Source organism: Kogia breviceps, chromosome 12, assembly GCF_026419965.1.
Source record: "Kogia breviceps isolate mKogBre1 chromosome 12, mKogBre1 haplotype 1, whole genome shotgun sequence".
In the NCBI taxonomy this organism is placed as follows: domain Eukaryota; kingdom Metazoa; phylum Chordata; class Mammalia; order Artiodactyla; family Physeteridae; genus Kogia; species Kogia breviceps.
In genome coordinates, this window is record NC_081321.1 from 96,469,044 (window position 1) to 96,489,558 (window position 20,515).

Below are 20,515 nucleotides of genomic sequence, written 5' to 3' on the forward strand. Positions count from 1 at the left end.
CCAGGTGATGAATCTCCTTCGTGTCTGTGCCCATTTCCTAACTTGGAGGCATGTGAGGTGGGCACTTTACCTTGTTGACTGGACTGTCAGTAAGCTCAGGGTACTAGCGTGACTTAGCATAGGCTGTGACTGTCCTCAAGAGGAGTGGGCCTGCTTCCTCCTCCTTGATTTGTCCTTGAACATCAGCTGTTCAAACTCTAGAAGACAAGGGCATGGATACCAGATGGGGATGTAATTTCTTTACAGCCTCACAGGCCTGCCGAGGACCACAAAGAATGGATTCTCAGGCCTCTCCCTTTGCCAGCCTCCTCCCACCCCTGTAGGTCCAGGCCACCCTGGCTCCAGCCCCACACCTTCCAATCCTGAGTCTCTGGTCCCCTTCAGTGGCTCCAGTCCTCAACGAAATGTGCAAACCTTGGCACCGCCCTGCACCAGTGCGTGCCACCTCCAGGCTGGAATTGTGGCATTTCCTGGGTAGGGGTCAAGCCCCCTCACCCATCCCAGGGGTATGTGAGACAACCTCTCTTTCTGAAAACAGCTGGAGTATTCCAGGGTCCTGGAGGTGCTCACCCCTAGCTTAAGGAGAGCCTGGAGGAGGCACTCCCCACTCCCGTGCCCCGACACCCCCATTCCCTCCCTCCCATCTCACTCCCCAACGGGGAGAGGACCAGGTTCTTCTCCGGGTGCAGGACAACACAGAGTGCTTGTGGTCTTCAGGTATTGGCTTTCAACATTTGCAATCCCTGCTTGGTTTGTGCAAGCTGCTCCTCCCCTTCCAAATTCCCACATCTCCACTCTCCTGCCAGGCCCAGGGCCAGAGGGTGTAGCTGGCTGGGGCCCGACTGGGCCTTCCTCAGTGTATCTGGCCTTCCCTGCATCTTGCCTTGGCCAAGGCTTGGGTTCTGTCCCACCCTGTCTGGGTGCACCCTGTGCTGGGTGCTGGGCTGGGCACCGGCAGCAGGGTGGGGAGGCGACGGTGGGCCCCTGCTTCAAGGTGCTCGTGACCAAGAGGCGCGGGAGCCAAAGAGCTGACACACCAGGCCAGCAGTGCAGGGACTGCGTTGAGGGTTCTGGGGACATTGCCCCAGGCTGGAGCACACTTTCCGGGAAAACTGCCCAGAGGACTTCCGCTGGCTTGGCTCTGCAAGCCAAGGTGAGCTGGCAGCGGGACTAACGCACCAATGCAAAACAGCAGGACAGGGGCAACTTGAGGCTGGGGCTTTGCAAGTCCGGCAGAGGACTGGATTGTGGGAAACCGGGGTTCCTGGGGCTCAAAGAGAAGGGGAGACCAGTTTTCAGGCCACTCAAAAGACTGAGAGGGTAAGACCCATGGGCACCCTGGGGTCTTCTCAGATCCAGCCTGTGGTCTTTCCTCGGGGCTCGGCCAGCCAGAGAAACAGGTGGTGGTAGCTGGGCTGGCAGGATGGTCCATCACAGGTTTGTCACAGTGGCCCTCGACACATCGCACCTGCCCTTTGTTTCGCATGTGTCACGCCCTCCCCGAACAGTCACTCTAATGGACATACGATTCAGGCAGTGCCCTCCCGTCACTGGGGGCCTATTGTCCAGGACAGGCCTCGAGGAAAGCCTGTGCTCGCGAGGCCAACGGCCTTTTCCAGTCACTGGGCACACTCACATGCCGGGCACTGCTGTTCACTCCCCATCCTCCCCACACCCTGTACGGTAGGTAGGTGGCTTTATGGTCCCCAAGGCACGGAGTCTCAGGGATGACGGGGTCAAAGTCACAGAGCACCATTAGGGTCTATCTCAAAACTCACGCTCTGAGCCACTGCGCTACAGTGGACAAACTTCTATGAGGGCCAGCATTTAAGTTACTGAAATTTATTATTTTAGAAACATACTCAGCCGGCTCTTGCTGGTTTCTGCACTGGTGAAGCTGCTGGTGCTAGAGGGATGAGCCCCCCATTCCCTCCCCTCCCCCAATCTCCGTGTCACAGGTGTTCGCAGGCGCAGGGAAGGCCCAACTGGACACTGCGACCTGAGACCGAGTCCTGGGGGACGTCAGCAAGATGAAGGACCAGAAAGCGCCAGGCCCTGGGGCCCGCAAGCACGGAGACCCAGCCCTGGGACCCCAAGGCGATGCGGAGCAAACCCCTTGGAGAGAGCTCTAGAAAGCAAGTAGGGAGCTGCAGCTCCCAGAAAGGGCGCTGGAAAGTTGGTGGCATTTTGCTCGCTCCCCTCCCCCTCCCCCGCGGCATGGCCAAGCCCGCGGAAGAAACCCCTCAATTTTCGCTCCTCCCGGGGGACATAAGTGGGAGCTGGTATCTGACTCGAGGTACGGCCCGCCCGGGCCCCGCTGGGATCCGGGTGGAGGGCCGGCCCGGCAGTCGCCGGGCAGAGGGGGGGGCGTGGTCGCGGAGCGCCAGGGGCGGGCGAGCGAGCGAGGGAGCGGGCGGCAGGCGGCGGGCGGGCCATTCCCGTAGTTTTCAGGGAACAGGGCTTTGGCTGGACAAGATGAAAAAGTTCCGGAGCCCGGCTGCGCAACAATATGAATATGCCTCACACTACTGAACAGTACACTTACCGGTTAAGATGGTAGTTTTGCTGTGTTTTTAAACCACGGCATAAAAATTACTTTTAAAAAACACACCACCACTGCACACCTATTAGAGTGGTCAACACCCAGAACACTGAGAACACCGAATGCTGACCAGGATGTGGAGCAGCAGGAAGTCTCGTTCACTGCAGGGGAGAATGTAAGATGGCACAGCCACTGTGGAAGACAGCTGGGCCACTCCTCACCAAAAAACCTGTCCACTGACGTTTATAGCAGTTTTATTCATAAGTGCCCAAACTTGGAGAAACCAAGATGTCTTTCAGTAGGTGAATGGATAAACTGTGGTACGTCCAGGCAATAGAATATTCTTCAGCATTAAAAAAGAAATGAGCTAACAAGCCATGAAAACAGGAACCTTTCAGGGAGGAGGAACCTTAAAGGCCTATTACCAAATGAAAGAAGCCAATCTGAAAAGGCTACACACTGTGTAACTCCAACTATATGACATCCTGGAAAAGGCAAAAACGATGGAGACAGTGAACAATCAGTGGTTGCCAGGGCTCAGGGGAGGGAGGGATGAAGAGGGGGAGCACAGAGAATTTTTAGGGCAGTGAAACTACTCTGCATGATACTATAATGGTGGGTACATGTCATTAAACGTTTGTCTAAACCCACAGAACGTACACCACCAAGAGTGAACCCTAACGTAAACTAGGGGCTCTGGGTGACAATGATGTGTCAATGTAAGTTCACCAGTCATAAAGAAAAAGCACCACTTTGGTGGGTAATGCTGATGCTGGGGGAGGCTGTGCACGTGTGTGGGGGCAGAGCATACGAGGGAAACTGTCGCACCTTTTGCTTAACACTGCTATGAACCTCAAGCTGCTCTAGAAAATAAAGTCTGTTAAAAAATACATAGAGCTCAAAAGTGGCGGGAGTTGAAATGCACATGAACAGCTGAGGCTTCCTGCAGAACCCGGAAAGCTAGAGTCAGGAGTGGAGCCTGGAACAGGACCACTCCCCAGTTAACGGTCATTTCAGTAGCCAGTTTGAGGAACCATCAAAAGTGCCTTACTCAGAGTATCATCAGCAAGTCAAGTCAAAAGAGGACAGAAGAACAAAAGGCAAAATGATGGAGAACCATTTGCTGTCAGGAAAATATTTTCCTTAAGATGCGTATCTTCCAAGTTTTGTGGTTTAGTTCTCAACACCTGAAATCTATCAATTTCATTTGAACTGTGTTAATGCCAAGTCAAGACCAGATGGGAAGCCAAGGAGCTCAAAAAGCTGTCACTTCTACGCAGGTTCCGTGGCCCACACGGCACACCCACCCACACAGCAGAGCAAAATTATAAATGGACCGCACTGCTTGATGTAGCTATTATAACAAAATTAATCTGCCATTTCTGCAGCCTCAAACTGATGAGCACACAAGAACTCATTTATAATTGCTTATTTCTACTTCACAACATTCTTTCCAGTATTACTGTTCTCTAAAAGTCCGTTAACATTGCATTATTTTTTAATAACCTTTAAAATTAATGTTGATTGGAAATATGTCCTCATATCAACTTAAGCAATCTGCCATCCCCATACGTGGCTGAGTTTCACACTCGAGGGCGAGTGGCAGGAGTCCTCGGCTTGTCTCATTCCAGGCTCTGCTGGAAGGGCTGCTGGGCCTGTGGGAGGCCAGGACGGCTGGACCAGTGAGCTGGCAGCCGCCCCTGCAGCAGAACCAGAGCCGCCCTGGGGACTGGGATGGGAGGAGAAAGAGACGCATTTGCTTTAAACAAAAAAGGAAACAAGGTTAAAATGAAGTTTATTATTTTTTTTTGATTTTTTTGTTTTGTTTTTTAAATAAAACTGTTTGTGAAACAGCTATTTTATCCCCACGGCAGAGTGACCCCTGAAAGATGCACTAACCCCTTCTTAAGGCCTTAACAAGATTTTTTTTGTACTTTTTTCTTCTTTTTTTAAAACTCAGATATTTAAAAACTGTACAATTTACAAAACAAAACAATACAACACAACATAAAGAATCATGTAGCATGGGACTGCTCAACCGACAGGCCCCCTTTTCCTTTATAAAAATGAAAGCAAAAGAAAAAAGGGTGGAGTGGGTGTCCTGGTCAGCTTACCTCACACGATCATACCTGTCACTGTCCCTCCCTGTGTCCACTCCTACAGCTTAGGTTTCCGTCCTGTCTGTTCTGGGGGTCAGGGCACAGCCGCCTGAAACATGCCCAGAGGCGGCCGTCCCTTGACCCTGCCGGCTGAGCCACTTGGTGGGACGCTCGGGGCTCTCACCGGCCACGGTGACCCAGGACGCAGCTGTGACCTTGGGGCATGTGCCAATTTCAACCCCCCCAAAAGATAAAAATCTTAAAAATAATAAATAAATAGTGTTTCTGGAAATGAAAAAATTTATTTTTGTGTTTAAACATCATTCTCCCACTCTTGAAAACACGGACCATCCCCACTGCCCTCCCCATTGACCTTCCCACTTTGAGACAAATTACTGACAAAAGAATAGTTTAGTGTGGTTTGTTTGCTCTTCCAACCCTGGGTCTAGAATCTCTGAATTGTGTAAGTTGGGCTAAGGATCTAAGTCAGCCCTGTCCTTGTGAGATGAGAGTTTGTTCAATTTCACATTTAAATTTCACTGTTATTGGAACAAATTTGGAGTTAAGCTAGATAATTTTAAAATAGAATCAAAAGGGATAGCGCACCTTTCATTTAAACAAAGTCTTTCCAGACTAAAAATAGATTTATATATATATATTTTTATCCCTCCCTTTTTTAATCCCCCCCACCCTTTCCCATCATCCCCCCTCCCCCCTCCCCCCACATTGTCACTATGGAGATTGTGTCCATGGAAACAGCCATTCCAACTTCTTGGGTCTTTCTTTCCTGTGGTGTCACCAGTTTGAGAGTGATGTAAGAGCTTAGGAAGGAAGTGCTGGCTCGGGCGGGCACGCGGGGTGGGGCGGGGTGGGGTGTGGCTGCACGGGCGGACCATTTCCATTCCATCACAAGGGTCCACCACCTTCTCATCTCCACAGTCTCACCTGCAAGACAAGCAGACACTGGGTGCTGGGAACCCCCGTGTGGTGCTGTAGCCAACAGCCCCTGCTCCGTGGCGGCGCCGGGGCAGGGGGACTCTGCACAGTCCGGCAGCTGCAGAACCCCTGTGAACACACTGCTCACACCGCAGACACCCAAGACCAATGGCAGAGCCAGCCGTGTGGCTCTGGGCCTGAAACAGGGTAAAGGCAGCAATGACCCGGCCAGCTGCGCCAGGAACGGACTCTGAGTGCCCCGTCCCAGATGTGTGGAAGGAACCGGGACCAGGAGAGAGTTCTCTGACCCGCCAGGTGGGGCTGCCCTGGAGTGGGGCAGCTCTCGGGGCGACCGCTTGCTCAGGACCCCACCACCTGGGGCCTGCAGCTGGGGTGGGCTTGGCACTTGGTGGCAGGGACCAGTCCTCACAGAGGTGGCTGAGTACCCAGCAAGTCTGTGGAAGAACTGGCTCAGGACCATGTGATGGCTGCCTCCAGTCTCAGGCAGCTCTTTCCATCTAAAAGCGGACACTCCTCCCAGGAGCTCTGATGGAAGGCAGGTCTCAGCTCATCCTCTGAGGCTCCCCAGGCCCTGCCACTGGCGTCTCTCCGTCCAGCCCAGTCTCCAGGCTCAGGAAGACTATCCCAGTGATCACATGGGGTACATGCGGTTGTACCCAGGGCCTCCTCAGAATGCTTTGTGGGTCATTCATTACATGTGCAAAGATCTCAGAGAGACACAGCAGTTTCCAAGGACTGGTGCCCTCCTCCAACCAATAAACCTCAAGAAAACCCAGACACCACTATCCCCTTTCCTGTTTCCATAAAACTTACTAATATGCAAAATAGTTAAGACTGGTCTGTGTGCACGAGCCATAAAGAGATTCCTAACTGCTTGACAGAAAACATGAATGAACAGGAAGAGACTCACAGAGACAGCAGGACAATGTCGCCACCCTCAAGTAAAAGCAAACCCTGGGACTCCAGCTGGAGGCCCTGGGGACGTGGGCCAGCGGCTGAGCCATCCAGAGGACGTCCCTGGCCACAATGTGGCTTCCCCAGCACTGATGGTGGCTCTGGCCCCACCTATGTGGTCCATGCTTCCCTCTCCCCCAGCACGGACACTCTCCACTTCTCACTCTGGTTTCCTGAGGCGAAGGCTGCCAGGAAAGGGGGGGAGAAGCAGCCTTCTCAGGCGAGGACAGAGGACGGATGCCACGCATATCCTGCAAAGCTCTGCTGGTGGAGGGAGGGACAGGGCAGGGTTTGCCCTCTCCCCAGTGCTTGGCACAGTCTTGGGCCTGCACCCCTATCCTGCTCATTACTCACAACAGCAGGCCCCAGCCCAGCGCCCATCCTCAAAATGAAGGCTGTCTCAGCACCAGGTCTGCCTGGCCGGTGGGCTGTGTAGGCTGCTGACCCTGGGCTCCTCCCCTGGTGCCACAGGGGGACCTGGTGGTCCAGGCAGCCTCGGCCCTTCCGCGCCTCCCGCCTGGGGTTTTGTCTTCCAGCCTTCCCAGCAGGGACCTTCCCCAGGGTCTGATACTAGACTGGCCCAAACACATGATACCCTGAATGTAATGGGACCCTAACTTCTCAGTTGCTCCTCAAAACTGTTCCTTCAGTAGGGAGAATGGGAAGAAAATTCTTTAAGCACCTAGTAGGGGCCAGGCACTATGCTAGGAGCTTTACAGACATTATTTCACAGTAACACTGAGAGGCCTGACCCCCATATCTCGGAGATAAGGCAGCTGAGGGAGGTGACACACGTGGCTGGTTAGAAGTGGGACTGCGGCTCACGTCCAGCAAAGCTCCTCTGCTTGGGCCCCAGGGACTCTGCCTTCGAGCCTCCATTGTTATGGGCCCCATCCAAACGCACAGGACATGGCTGAGAAGGCAGTACTCCAGGCAGAGCCACGGAGCAGGCGTGGAGCCGCTGTGCCAGTGAGCTAGCGGGCGGCCCTCTGTGCTGAGGACCTGCACTCTTCTCTGTAAAAAGGCATCTGCATGTTCAGCTGCCGGCGAATGGGACTTCATGCTGGGCCAAAACCTTCCAACACCCCCGCCCTCGTCACCCTCCTTCCTGCTGCCCTTCAGCTTCACCTCCGTGGCCTGAACCTGGGCCAGGTCAGTCTGTCCTCCAAATCCTCCCACGTCTGACGCCAAGCTGCCCTCTCCGCCTGCGGCTAGGCGGCACCTCTTGGCCCCACGGGACCCGGCCAGGGTGTGGCGGGTGGTCTCGTCCTCAACTGGTACCCACCCGGGCGCCATCAGGTCCACACTCTCCTCCCTGAGCTGCAGGTGCGCTCCTCTACTTAACACGGCTGTCCGCCCTGCGAGGACAGGGACTGCCGTGTGTCCCCTCCGGCCAGTGCACGACGGGACAGAGACAGCGGTCCCTGAGGACTGGGCAGACAGTCTAGTGGAGACGCAGACAATACGTGAACACACAAATGACTCGAGATTGTGGTGACGCCGGGAAGGCTGCCGAGTGGGGACAAGGGGACTTGGAAGGCTGCTGTGCGGAAGTGACACTGAAGCTGAGACCCAGAGAAGAGACGGAGGCACAGTGCTCCAGCCCAGGGAGCTAAGCGCGAGCACCAAAGCTCCGCGGGAGGAAGCTCAGAGGAGCCGAAGGAGCCTTGCCGGAGACTCCACGGGCCCTCAGAGGCGTGCTGAGCAGTCTGGAGTTAATCCTACCAGGGACGGGAACCTCTGAAGTTGAGCGGAGCTGCAGCTGTGGGAGGCGGTGAGGGGCGGCCGGGGCTGGGGTGGGAGGGAAGGGGAGCCCCGGGACATGACGCTGTTCACACGCGGGCCGGCTGTGTGGCATTCCGACCACAGAAGCTGCTCGGGAAGGCCCAGCTCCAGGGCAGGGAGGCTGCTGTGTGCAGCTGGCACCCCCTGGCACCCAGGGCAAGGCAGCAGATGGATGGAGGTTACTGCTTCCTGCCCACTGGATCGGGAGACCTGGGGGAGGGGGTTCTGAGGTCAGAGCCCTGCCCACTCGCTGCCCTGAGCCAGGGAGGCTTCAGCACGGGGAGAGGGTGGCAAAGGCCAGCCTCATGGCTCCCTCATCCACAGAGCCTGGAGGAGGCGGCCCACTGACGGCTGCCCGAGGACTTGTCCTCTGCGGCACTGGTGGCCTGGTGAGGGACAAGTGCCAGGTATCTCACGTGGTGGCGGGAGGTTAGAACTCACATCTCCTTGCCCCAGCCCTGGGGTTTTCTGCCAGACAGGGCAGCTGCAGGGTCCGGTTTGCGGCTCTGAACCTCCTGCTCCTCCTGTGCGTGGCTGAGAGGGCAGCGCGCCCAGCACTTGCTGACACCGCACCCCAGGCTAGGCTGCGCTGGGCACAGTGGAGGCATTTCTTAACTGAATCCTCACAAGGTTGGCCGTTGCTATCCCTCTTTTTATAGAAGGAAAACTGAAGCACAGAGATATTAAGTGGCCTGAGCCTGGTCACACAGCACTTTCCACACTGCTCTGGGAGAGAAAGTGGGGCGCCACGAACCGGAACTCACATGTACAATCACTGTCCCTTCCCCGCCTTGTCGGGAGAGCCAACGATGGTGGCCCTGTGTCCTCAGCACAGACCCTGAGATGAATGCTCCTTGAGGTGGGGGGCTGCGTCTCTGTCCCCAGTCACTGGGTCTTCTGCACAGTCTGCAGAGGGCTGAGAGCAAAGGCCCGCAATGTGACTGCTGAACCGCGAACCCAGGAGGACGGGTCCAGCCTCGCGGGGACGCACTCGATGACAAGCAGCTCAGGCGGATGAGACCAGAGGCGCACGTTCATTCCTTCACTCCAAGAGGTGAAGGTCTGACCTCAACAGACTCGAAATGACCCCAAACCGAGGGACACGCCATTTAATCACTCAGCGCCTCATTTCTTCTGTATAAACAGGAACGATAACACCAACTTTCTGAGGAGTGAACTATGAAGCTTATTGTCCCACGAGAGCCCAGGGCTCTGTCAGCTGGCAGAGCCCAAGAATAAGCAGAGAGAAAAGCAAAGATGAACAAAATTAAAATTTCCAAGAGGAGATTTGCCCACCAGGCCCAGGGCCCAGAGTTCTTCTTTTTCTCAGACACGGGCTGGGATCCCAGGATGGGAACAAAAGGCACTGAGTAACCAACGGTTCTCTCCCTGACTGGCCCTTCTTGGACACTTCCAGGAACATTCCACATGGCCTCCTATACAACCCAGCCCTAACCACCTGGGCCAGGAAGGTGGCAGAGCTGCCTAGACACAGTAAAAGGGCCAACAGAAACATTCTTGAAAACCACCCAGACTGCTGCTTGCCCTGAGGGTCAGTGGACCCTGCGGGTTCTAGAAGTACACGAGGCTCCACGTGATGACCCACCTTCCTGCCCTGCTCTGCTCCCTCCACTCCCAGCCCTACTCCCTGGGAGAGCAAGAGAGAAGAGTGTGAGTGCAAAGTCCTCACTCGACCGCCCCTCAAGGAAGCACTGTAACCCTCACTGGCCCCAGAGACTCATCCCTCAGCACAGGGGCCTTCTCTGGAGGTCAGTACCGGGACCCACCTAAGAAACCGATCTGACTTCCCAGATGAAAACTGCCACATTCTGAGGTGAATTCTGTTTCTTCCTCAAATTACTGTTAGGTATTCCGGAGAAAGGCAGACACCCCCGACCCCGACTTGTAACAAGGGGGAGGGAACATTCCACAGAGACTCAGGCACATGGTACTTGCTGCCCCAGAGAGCCAGGCCTAGCGTACCTGTGTGGGTCTCAGCCGTCTGGAGTAAACACAGATGCCCTCACTTGCAGAGAAATAATCCCTTAACGAACAGTTCTGAGACAAGCAGCCCCCGCCCCATCCTGTAGAAGCAAGTGCCCAAGTTACATCTGGGTTTCTTCCCATGATCTGTTTTGCTCAGTGAGGGCGGGGCGGTGAGGAAGGCGGCGGGAGCCCCGCGCTGCTCCTGGACACCCAAGTCCCACAGTCCTGCTCTCAGGCACACGCTGCCAGCCTGGACCATGAGCCCCCAGACACACTCACAAACAGCACAACTCAACCTCCTGAGGTTTTTAAAAGTAAAGTTAAATGGGATGCTAAAGTCTACTAAATCGTTGAGGGGATTTTCCTTCCCTTTGTACTTCTAGGAAAAGGAATCCTTCATAGACCTGGGGGGAAAAAAGATTTCAAATAACAAAACCTGGGGTATCTTTTGTTTTTTCAAAGGAGAACCCATCATAAGTTTTAGAGATGTTCAGTAGATTAAGAAGAGGCCTCTGGAGAGAAGCCTTCCTGAGACGGGGAAAGAGCGAGGGCAGGAGAGCCGCGCCCCCCAGAGGCTCCGTCCCGGAAGCCAGCTGCGTTCTGCCCCCGGGGACTCCACACACAAGGCCTGAACCCCAGCGGAGGATGGGACCATCTTAAAGCCCCACGCCACCTTTCCACACGTATTCTGGGGAGCTGAGCAACAGATGGAAAGACATTGTATCCACCTGGTCTGGTGCTGGCAGTCCATGCGATTAAATGCCGGTGGGGCAGCCTGGCCGGGGACGAGCAGGAGGCAGAGGCCCTGACACCCCCTCGGAGTCCGGCAGGGGTGGCGGCCCCGACTCACCTGTGCTTGCTGTACTTTCCATTCCCACGGGCACACTGCCCCCCTCACCCCCGCTCCGACTGCTCTGTGCTGAGGCTGCCTTTCGCTGTCTTGTTCTGCAAGGGGGGGAGAGGGCACGGGAGGGGAGGCTGACGCCGGCAAAGCCAAGCAGACAGGACAGGAGGGACAGAACGAGAGCGTGGGGGTCAGGGCAGGCGGAGGTGAGGAGAGGAACGCACATGGAAAAGGAAAGAAAAAGCAGAGTCAGTGCCGAGTGACAAACAGGAGATACTCAGACAGGGTCTTCTGAAGTAAACTGTGACCATTAAAAAAGGGAAGTTTTTAAAAATAAAAACGTGTAAATTAAGTAAAAAATGGAGAGAAAATTGTAAGGTCCTATGATCCATATTGGGAAACAACTGTTAAAGAAAAGCATAAGTAAGCATCTTTCAGAAGCATTTTGAGGGCAGACCTGTCAGGACGACCTCTTTCTAGTACTTTCTGGCCCCACTTACAGACTGAAGACTGTGAGCACCAGTGGCCACCAGGGGTCAGTGTGACCTCAGCCGGAGGAGAGCCGCCGCTGCAGGGACTGCCTGGTGGCGGGTCTCCACCATGCCAATCCTTCCCTGCGGTCCCTTTCCCCATGCCCTCCCGTCTCCACACACACATGTGGTGTCTTGGAAACAGGCCATTCACACACACCCCTGCCCCCATCTTTGTTCCTTTCCTAAATTTAAGAGGTGACCAAGAGACCACCTCCTCAATCAGCTGCAGGCACCACTGGCTGCTTCGGCTGAAGTAAAACCTGGAGGAGACCCTGAGTTTCCCCAAAAGCCTGGAGTCAACTCTCTTTAGTCTGGGAAGACACCTCTGCTTATGTACCTAGACCTACAACCAATCTCAACTCACGCCAATCTGTGATCTGGGGTTCCATTCAACTGCGGGGGAAACCAGGAGTTTTGTGTGTTTCTCTTCCAATTTCTCTTAACAGACAAACCCCTTTCTCCCCAGCTGCGCCACCCCATGGGTGCTGACCCCACGCCACAGGAATCCCTCCCATGTGTATCTCGGCCCTCCCGGGGCCAGGAGTGCTCGGCAGCCTGGCAGCCCGGGCCCTGGCAGTGTGGCCGTGACCCTGCAATGTCTGGTCTCCAGGTCTTTCAGGAGGAGCCCCGCCGCCACCCCCAAGTCCTGCGGGGAGCACAGGCTCTGCAGGCTCTGACTCACCTTGTGCTTGGGGCACCTCACCGAGAAGTTCTCTTCATGGAGCAAACAATCTGCAAGACAGAAGGGGACAGTCAGGAGGAGCCTGGTGTGCGGCACAGCCTGAGGAGCATGGGGCCATGCTGGCCAGGACAGACAGGGTCACACATGGAGATAAGAGGTCTCCACACTATGATTTCTAATAGGAAAACACGCAAGACACCCCCAAATAAGCTATGGCACCTCAACATGGTGGAATGTCAGTCCAATGTTAAACATTTCAGAATAGTGAATACGATGCAAATTGCTCAAAAAACCAGGATACATAAATGTACAAGTACAATCCCAATTTTACCAAAATATTTTATATACATAAAAAAGGACAAAGGAGATCTACCAAAATATGACAGTGGTTCTCTTTGGATAGTAAGATTACAGGTGACTTTAATTTTCTTTATTTTTTCTGTATTTCCATGATCATATCCTATTATTCTAATCATCAGAAACAATCACCAATAAATGTTATTTTAAAAATTCCTTATCTTAGGCTAAGGCCATTCCACAGGCCCACGCCAAAGCTTCCTTGTGAAAACACTTTGAATCTGGAGGCATCTTCTCTCCTCTGTGGAGAGTCACAGGTCGGAGACAGCAAGGAGGCCAGGCCCGTGAGCCCCGCTGCCACCCTTGCCCCACACACAACCCATGGACACACTGCAGAAGCTCCATAATCCCTGCTAAATGCTTCAGAGGAATGTGAAATGCCACGAGGGGGCGATTAATCCTTGGAGGAAAACCACTCATTCCAACTGTTAACTCGGTGACACGTCCTCCATGACGGCAAGGACGCGCACCGGCCTCCAGGGGCGCCGTGCTCTGCGGCACAAGCGTCGCGCGCGGAGCAGGGCGAGAAACCGAATTAACGAGCTCACTCTGCACACCACGGCTCCCGAAGACCCTCAGCCAGGTCGCTGGTGCGAGACACAGTGGCAGAATGTTAATAAATATTGATCACACATTCTCAGAGAGCTCCCAGGCACCAAGGCGGGAGGCGGCCGTGGTACTTAGCCTTGTTAAATTTACAATTTAACTCAGGTTTAAAGTGAGGGCCAGATTAGCGGCCTGTGTACCCACAGATTTCAAGCGAAACAGTAATAAGCAAGGGAGCACACAAATGGAAACTTCTGAGGTCCTCTATAATCTTAAATAAATAAAGACCCTTTCATAATTTGGCTAAGCCACCTCCCCGCTTCTGGAGTCCTAGAATCTCCAGGGTCAGCCGGGTTTAGTCTTCACAGTTCCCAGGCAAGCCTGGGGCAAGCCTCGGGGCACGAGAAACAGCAAGTCCTGCTAACCTTTGCATCCCCATCCCCTCCCCGCTCCAAGCAAAGAGCACGGCAGTAAATGAAATGTGTTGATTTAAAACCCACAAGTACATGGTGTGACGGAGGCTCCTGCTGCTCCAATCTGCCAGAGAGCTCACGGACAGCAGGAGACGGACAGCTGGAGCTCGAGGGAAGCACCTTCTCCTTACCTGGGCTGTGGCAGCAGCACATGCTGGCAGAGTCTATAGTTTGGGCCAAAGAGAAGCAGCACAGGCCATGGGGGAGAAAGGCCACCCTTACACCACAGGGGTTTACAGAAATAAGGAGGGGGGGCCATGTTAGCTGGAAAAGATGCCGTCAGAAAGGTAGAGGTGGCTCAGGTCCCCTCACTGCCACGGAACAGTGACCAGCTGTGATGGACCATTAGTAAAACATGTGTAAAGCTAGGAAACATGCTCCCTCAAAGTTAAAAAGAAGAAATAAAACAATGTAAGTAAACACTAAAGGCAACTTGGAACTAATGCCAGGTACTTCTGGGAATGGAAGTCTCCGAAACGAATCTACGAGACGGGGTGCGCCTTTTGGCTAGGCCTCCCGAGCAGGCAGAGGCTGTCCCCGTTCTCGTCATGTCCACCGGCCATCGGGAACTGCACTTCCTGCTCCTGACAGGGTGAGAACCACAGCTGGAGGGCTCAGACACCTGCAAGGGACCAAGGAGCCTCTCCTGGGCTGCCTCCATCCAGACTCTGCTGGGGAAGAGCCAAGAGTGGCAGGAAGTGCAGTAAAAGTTCTCTGGACAGGCGCCTGGCCCCCCACCGCTGGCCCGCCAGCCTCTCGCTTGACTCCTTTAAGCCCCGGGCAACATCCCGCACTGTGCAGACGGCCTGACGGCCTGGTCAGCACTTCCCTACAGTAAGGTCAGAGTCAACGGCTGGATCATCACGCAGGCTGGAAGAGACTCACCAGGTTGTCTAGTCGGCAGGGTGGCTTCCAGACACAAACAGCAACACCCCAGAACAGTGTTCCACTTTGAGTCCTCTCTTTAGGCTAAAGGCAGAGGACTCTGCTGAGCTCCTCATAACAAGCTATGTGGAGCTTCAGATACCCACATGCACCCCAATATAGCCCATGCTGAGGATGGTGAGCCCGGGAAGGGAGAAAACGAAAGGATGCTTAGCGTCCTTTGGATCTGCCAGGCCCGGACAGTCTCCTACTCAGCTACAATCTCCTCAGAGCTATGCTTAGTACTCATAATGGCAAAATCCAGGCTGGGACTCAGGGACCCACCAGCCTCACCCCACCTCGCTGAGAGGCAGCCTCAGCTCCTGGGGCCAAAGGAGGGGAATAAGAAGGCAGGAGCAAGGCCCTGTGATGCAGAGAGCTCCTCTCCAAGGAAGAGGCCAGACCACCAGTTCTTTCATATGACCCATCTGGGGCTCTGAACCCACTGCCACAAGATCAAAGTCAGCAGCGGAGAGAGCAGCTTTAAAATGCTGCTGGAAGGGTGGCTACAGAAGTGAAATTCCCAGCTTGTGTTTCCTCATGAGGGTAAAAGAAAAAGCCCCTCTAGGCAAGATTCTATATGCACAGTGGGATTATAAATGAGCTACCACAGCTCTTTCTTCCTTTGGTATTAACAGTGGCGGCTTACTGCATTAAATACATTAAATCTTTTTTTTTTTTTTTTTTAAACAGCACTCATGTTCTTATTACTGCATTCTCCCACCTGGAGACAAACCCTGTGCCTGTGACACAGCAAGCAGCACAACAGAGCAAACTGTGATGTCACAGATGTGCAAATCACTATTAGGAAGGGGAAACGCTGCAGAAGCCACAGATCCTCATGTCTCCATGGAGATGCCCCCGGTGATAAAAGTTTTCCCTTTGTTATGAACAGCTCTCTAAGGTTTGGGCAGCTGGCAGCAAGGCAGAGATGAAAATACCAAACCTGTTCCTTACTCCATACAGAGATGGGGGACTCAAACTCAGGGACTTATTTTTATTATAACTAGAAAGAAAGTCAATCAATGAATGCCTTTCCTGGATACAAAGATCCATGACATATAGAACAGAATTCCTGAGAAGACTGTGTGGGATAAATACAAGCATCAACCTACACAGAGCAGTGCAGGCTCTGGGTCACTGTGACTCAGGTCATCCAAGAGACCAACAAAGACATGGTCACCTTGTTAAGCTGCTTCTTTGGTCGCAGCTCCGCATGGAGGAGCAGTTTGCAGCAGCTGGGACAGCAAAGCCAGAGGGCCAAGGCCCCGACCCAGACAGCCTCCCTCTCCCTGGATACTCGGCCACCAACTTCTGCCAAACAGAGACGTTACCAACTTATCTAGGCAGGCCACGCAAGGCAGGCTCAAACAGAGTGACAAGGAAGTCCTTTGCTTCCTAACACTCAGCTGGTAGAGCAGGCCCTGCTTCCCTGCTGGCGGTGCGTGCTGGAGGGCCTCCACTTGAGGGAGGAGAGCCCAGTGCCTGTCCCGAGGAACCCCTAGCGCCTGGGCTAGAGCAGGGCGTTCCACCCGCCAGCTGCACATGGCATGGGAGTCTAAACGAAAGAAAAAGCTCAGTCCCTCATTCCCACTAGCCACCTTCCAAGCGCTCAAAGGTCATACATGGCTTGTGGCTACTGTATTGGAGAGCACAGATCTAGAACATTCCCTCACTGCAGCAAGTTCTACCGAGCGAATCCACTCAACCCCTGGAGAAACTGTACCTGGAGGCAGGTGCCCCGTGTGCACACAGGGAGCACGCTCGCAGGGGGACGAGGCACCTGCCTGCTGCTCACGTCAGGCTGCCGGGCAGAGCCTCCACGCAGGAGACCACCTCTCACCAGCCACCGACGGGGAAAGCCAATGCTTGCAGCATTCCCCACCAAAGACTTACACACAACTGCCGAAAACCCAGAACTTGAACAACTTCATTAAAAACCACGAAGCTTAAACTAGAAAAAGAAACAAAACGTTCTGATGTAACCCTGGGCGGTATCATGAAAATGAGAAAAGGCAGTGGTTGGGCTTCTGAGAGAGAAGGATTTAACGGCTGTTCTACAGAACATGCCAGACCACGACCCAGGGTGAATTACAGCTCAGACTCAACAAGTAAACATGTAGAGGAGGACAGAGGATGGAAGGGACAGACTGAAACCCAAACTCCCTGAACTGACATTTCAAGGTTCTCTCTTTTTTTTTTTTTAATTTAATAAATTTATTTATTTATTTATTTTTGGCTGTGTTGGGTCTTTGTTGCTGTGTGCGGGCTTTTCTCTAGCTGTGGCGAGCGGGGGCTACTCTTCGTTGTGGTGCGTGGGCTTCTCATTGAGGTGGTTTCTCTTGTTGTGGAGCACGGGCTCTAGGCGCGCGGGCTTCAGTAGTTGTGGCTCACAGGCTTCGTTGCTCTGTGGCATGTGGGATCTTCCCGGACCAGGGCTCGAACCCGTGTCCCCTGCATTGGCAGGAGGATTCTTAACCACTGTGCCACCAGGGAAGCCCTCAAGGCTCTCTTCTTACTGCCCACTTATCCCTCTGGTCACACAGCACCCTGGCCACCAGCTGCCCTTCAGCACATGCAAACAAACTTTCATGAGAATCTAACTTTGGTATAAGCATTATCTTTCCGTACCTTTCTTTCTTTTTTTTTCGCCACCACTGTGTGGCTTGGCAGGATCTTAGTTCCTGACCAGGGATCAAATCCAGGCCCCAGCAGTGAAAGCCTGGAATCCTAACCACTGGACCACCAGGGAATTCCCTTTCTTGTTTTTTTTAGCTGCACCCCCTACAGAAACCTGGAAAGAAAAGAGGGAAGAGGAAAGGAGGGGCAACGAGAAGGATGTGAAAGGCAGGGGGACGCGCTTAAGCAAACGTCAGGAGTGCTGGGAGGAAGGGGGGTCGAGAGGAACTCAGATTCCTCCTACGCCTGTCGGATCCGACTCCATGTGCTTTACACCTCTGTACCTGCTCCCAACACTTGGTCAGCCACCAGGCCATTTGAGCACTCTCGTTTGTCTTCCCATTTTCTCTTCCTCCATCCTGACTGAAAGCATGAGAACATGCTAGGTGAAGGTCTCAGACCCATCTGATGCTCATAAAAGTAACTGGTGAAAACAATCAACAAAAAGCCAAAAGTCAGGAGGAAGAAAGAGGATTTCCCAGGCTGCTTGAAGCTCTGAGTCAGAACTCCAGTCTTCTGCACTGCTCTTTGGACGGCACTTCTCAGACAAAAGGTGTCCTTCTTTCAACAGTTATCACACTGCAAAACACTGCTCTGATCATCTCCAGAGACCTGGAAAAAAGGTTTGAGAAAACCCAACACCAGTTCACGATAAAAACACACAACAAACTAGGAATAGAAAGGAACCTCTTCAGTTGCGTCAAGAACATCTATGAAAAGCCCACAGCTATCATCATAATAGGTCAGAAACAAGACAAGGATGTCAACTCTTGCCACTTCTTTTTTTTTTTTTTTTTTGGCTGTGGACCATTTTTTAAGTCTTTATTGAATTTGTTACAATACTGCTTCTGTTTTATGTTTTGTGTTTTGGCCTTGAGGCATGTGGGATCCTAGTTCCCTGATCAGGGATCGAACAGCACCCCCTGCACTGGAAGGCGAAGTCTTAACCACTGGACTGCCAGGGAAGTCCCAGCTCTTGCCACTTCTATCCAACATTATCTAGAAGGTCTAGCCAGGCAACTAGGCAAAGAAAAGAAAAGGCATCTGATTGGAAAGGAAGAAGTAAAACAATCTACTCACAGATGACACATCTTTATATAGAAATCCACTAAACAACTATTAGAACTAATCAGTGAGTGGAGCAAAGTTCCAGGATACAAGATCAATACACCAAAATCAATTATATTTCTATACACTCACAGTGAACAATCTGAAAATTGAATTAAGAAACCAATTCCATTTATAACCACACCAAAAATAAAATACTTAGGAATAAATTTAACAAAAAAGGTGCAAAATGTGTACTCTGAAAATTACAAAATACTGTTGAAAGAAATTAAAAACTGAAGTAAATGGAAAGACAGACACCTCATGATCATGGGCTGGAAGACACACTATTTTTTTTTTAATAAGATGGTGACAACCCCTAACCTGATCTGCAGATTCAATGCAATCCCGCCCTCCTCAGAAATGGATACGCTGATCCTAAAATTCATACAGAACAGCAAAGGACCCAGAATAGCCAAAACAATCTTGAAAAAAAGGAACGAAGTCGGAGGATTCACACTTCCCAATTTCAAAATCTACTACAAAGCTACAGTAAACAAGACGGTGTGGTACTGGAGAGAGTCCAGAAATAGGTCCATACATCTATGGTCAACTGGTTTTTGACAAAGGTCATTGAATGAGAAAAGAGTAGTCTTTTCTACAAATGGTGCTGGGACAACTGGAATCCATATGGAAAGAAATGAACTGGACCCCTACTTCACACCACATACAAAAATTAACTCAAAACGGATCAGACCTGTGTAAGGGTTAAAACTATAAAACTCTTAGGAGAACACATAGGCATAAATCTTTGTGATTTTGGATTATACAGTGGCTTCTTAAATATAAGAAAAGTAATAAGCAACAAAGAGCATAAGTGGCAAAAGAAAAACAGATAAACTTAACTTCACCAAAGATGCTCAATATCATTAGCTGTCAGGGAAGTGCAAACCCAAGTCACAATGAGATACCACTTCTTGCCCACTGGGATGGCCATAATAAAAAAGACATAAAAGCAAGTGTTGGTGATGATGTGGAGAAACTGGAACCCTCACACACTGCTGGAGGGATGTAAAATGGTGCAGCCACTTTGGAAGACAGTCTGACAGTTCCCCAAACAGTTAAACATAGAGTTACCATATGACACAGTAATTCCACTCCTAGGTTTATACCCAAGAGAAATGAAAACATTTACTCCACACAAGGACTTGTCTGTGAATGTTCACAGCAGCATTATTTTGTATTATTATTGTATAATAATACAAAAGTGGAAAACCTAAACGTGCATCAACTGAAGAATGATAAAATATGATATATCCTTACAATAAAATATTGTTAGAAAATAAAACCAATGAAGTACTGACACATGCTGCGATGTGGATAAACCAGAGAAACAGGAAGCTACGTCACACGAAACCCATCACAAAGACCACATATTGTGTGATTCTATTTACATGAAATGGCCAGAAAAGGCAAATCCACAGAGTTAGAAAGTAGATTAGTAGTTGCCAGGGGCTGGGGGTGAGGGAGAGAGACCACCAACAGGTAGTAGTTTAAGATATGATGAAAATGCTCTAAAATTAATTGTGATTGTGCTTGCACAACTCTTGTGAACATAATGGTAAAAATCATTTAATTGTACACTTAAATAGGTAAATCTTTTGTGAAATATAAAATTTATAAAAAATATCACCCCATTTAATTCCTTTTTATTATCTTCTCTGCATTCCTTCAGAATTTACAAACAGAACAAGGTCAGAAGAGACAAAAAGAACTATAAAGAAGAGAGAATCAAAATGTTATTTCCTACCCTTCAGATGCTCTGAACAAGGGTCTGTGGTCCCATCTTACCTGCGTCAATGGCACACGGGTAATGGTATCGGAAGGAGCAGCCTTTGTTGTAGCAGCCCAAGGTGGCGCCTGCCTCCTGGCAGTGGGAACATTTCTGAAAGGAAGGAAGAAGTCAGGCGTGTCAGCATCCCAACCTCACCCCTCTCCCCTAGGCCTTCCCCAGACCCCATGGGTCAGACCTCAGTGCATGTCTCTGCAGTTACAGGAGTCTGGCAGCAGGACGGGCTGTCAATTTCTAACCACCACTCACTGACCA

General features: G+C 51.9%; 1 protein-coding gene across 4 annotated transcripts in view; it reads right to left on the minus strand.

The window, feature by feature from the left end:
• Positions 1-4,320: 4,320 nt before the first annotated feature.
• TCF20 (transcription factor 20) overlaps positions 4,321-20,515 on the minus strand; it is a 167,681-nt gene continuing 151,486 nt past the window's right edge. For 3 of the 4 annotated variants that reach the window (XM_067010320.1, XM_067010321.1, XM_059081020.2), the window contains 4 exons: positions 20,260-20,353; positions 12,383-12,432; positions 11,174-11,301; positions 4,321-5,586 (listed from right to left, as the gene is read on the minus strand). In XM_067010320.1, the coding sequence (XP_066866421.1) occupies positions 11,218-11,301; positions 12,383-12,432; positions 20,260-20,353 (228 nt within the window). In that variant the 3' untranslated portion in view covers positions 4,321-5,586; positions 11,174-11,217. The remainder of the gene's footprint in view (positions 5,587-11,173; positions 11,302-12,382; positions 12,433-20,259; positions 20,354-20,515) is intronic. The other variant, XM_059081019.2, reaches the window with a different exon arrangement.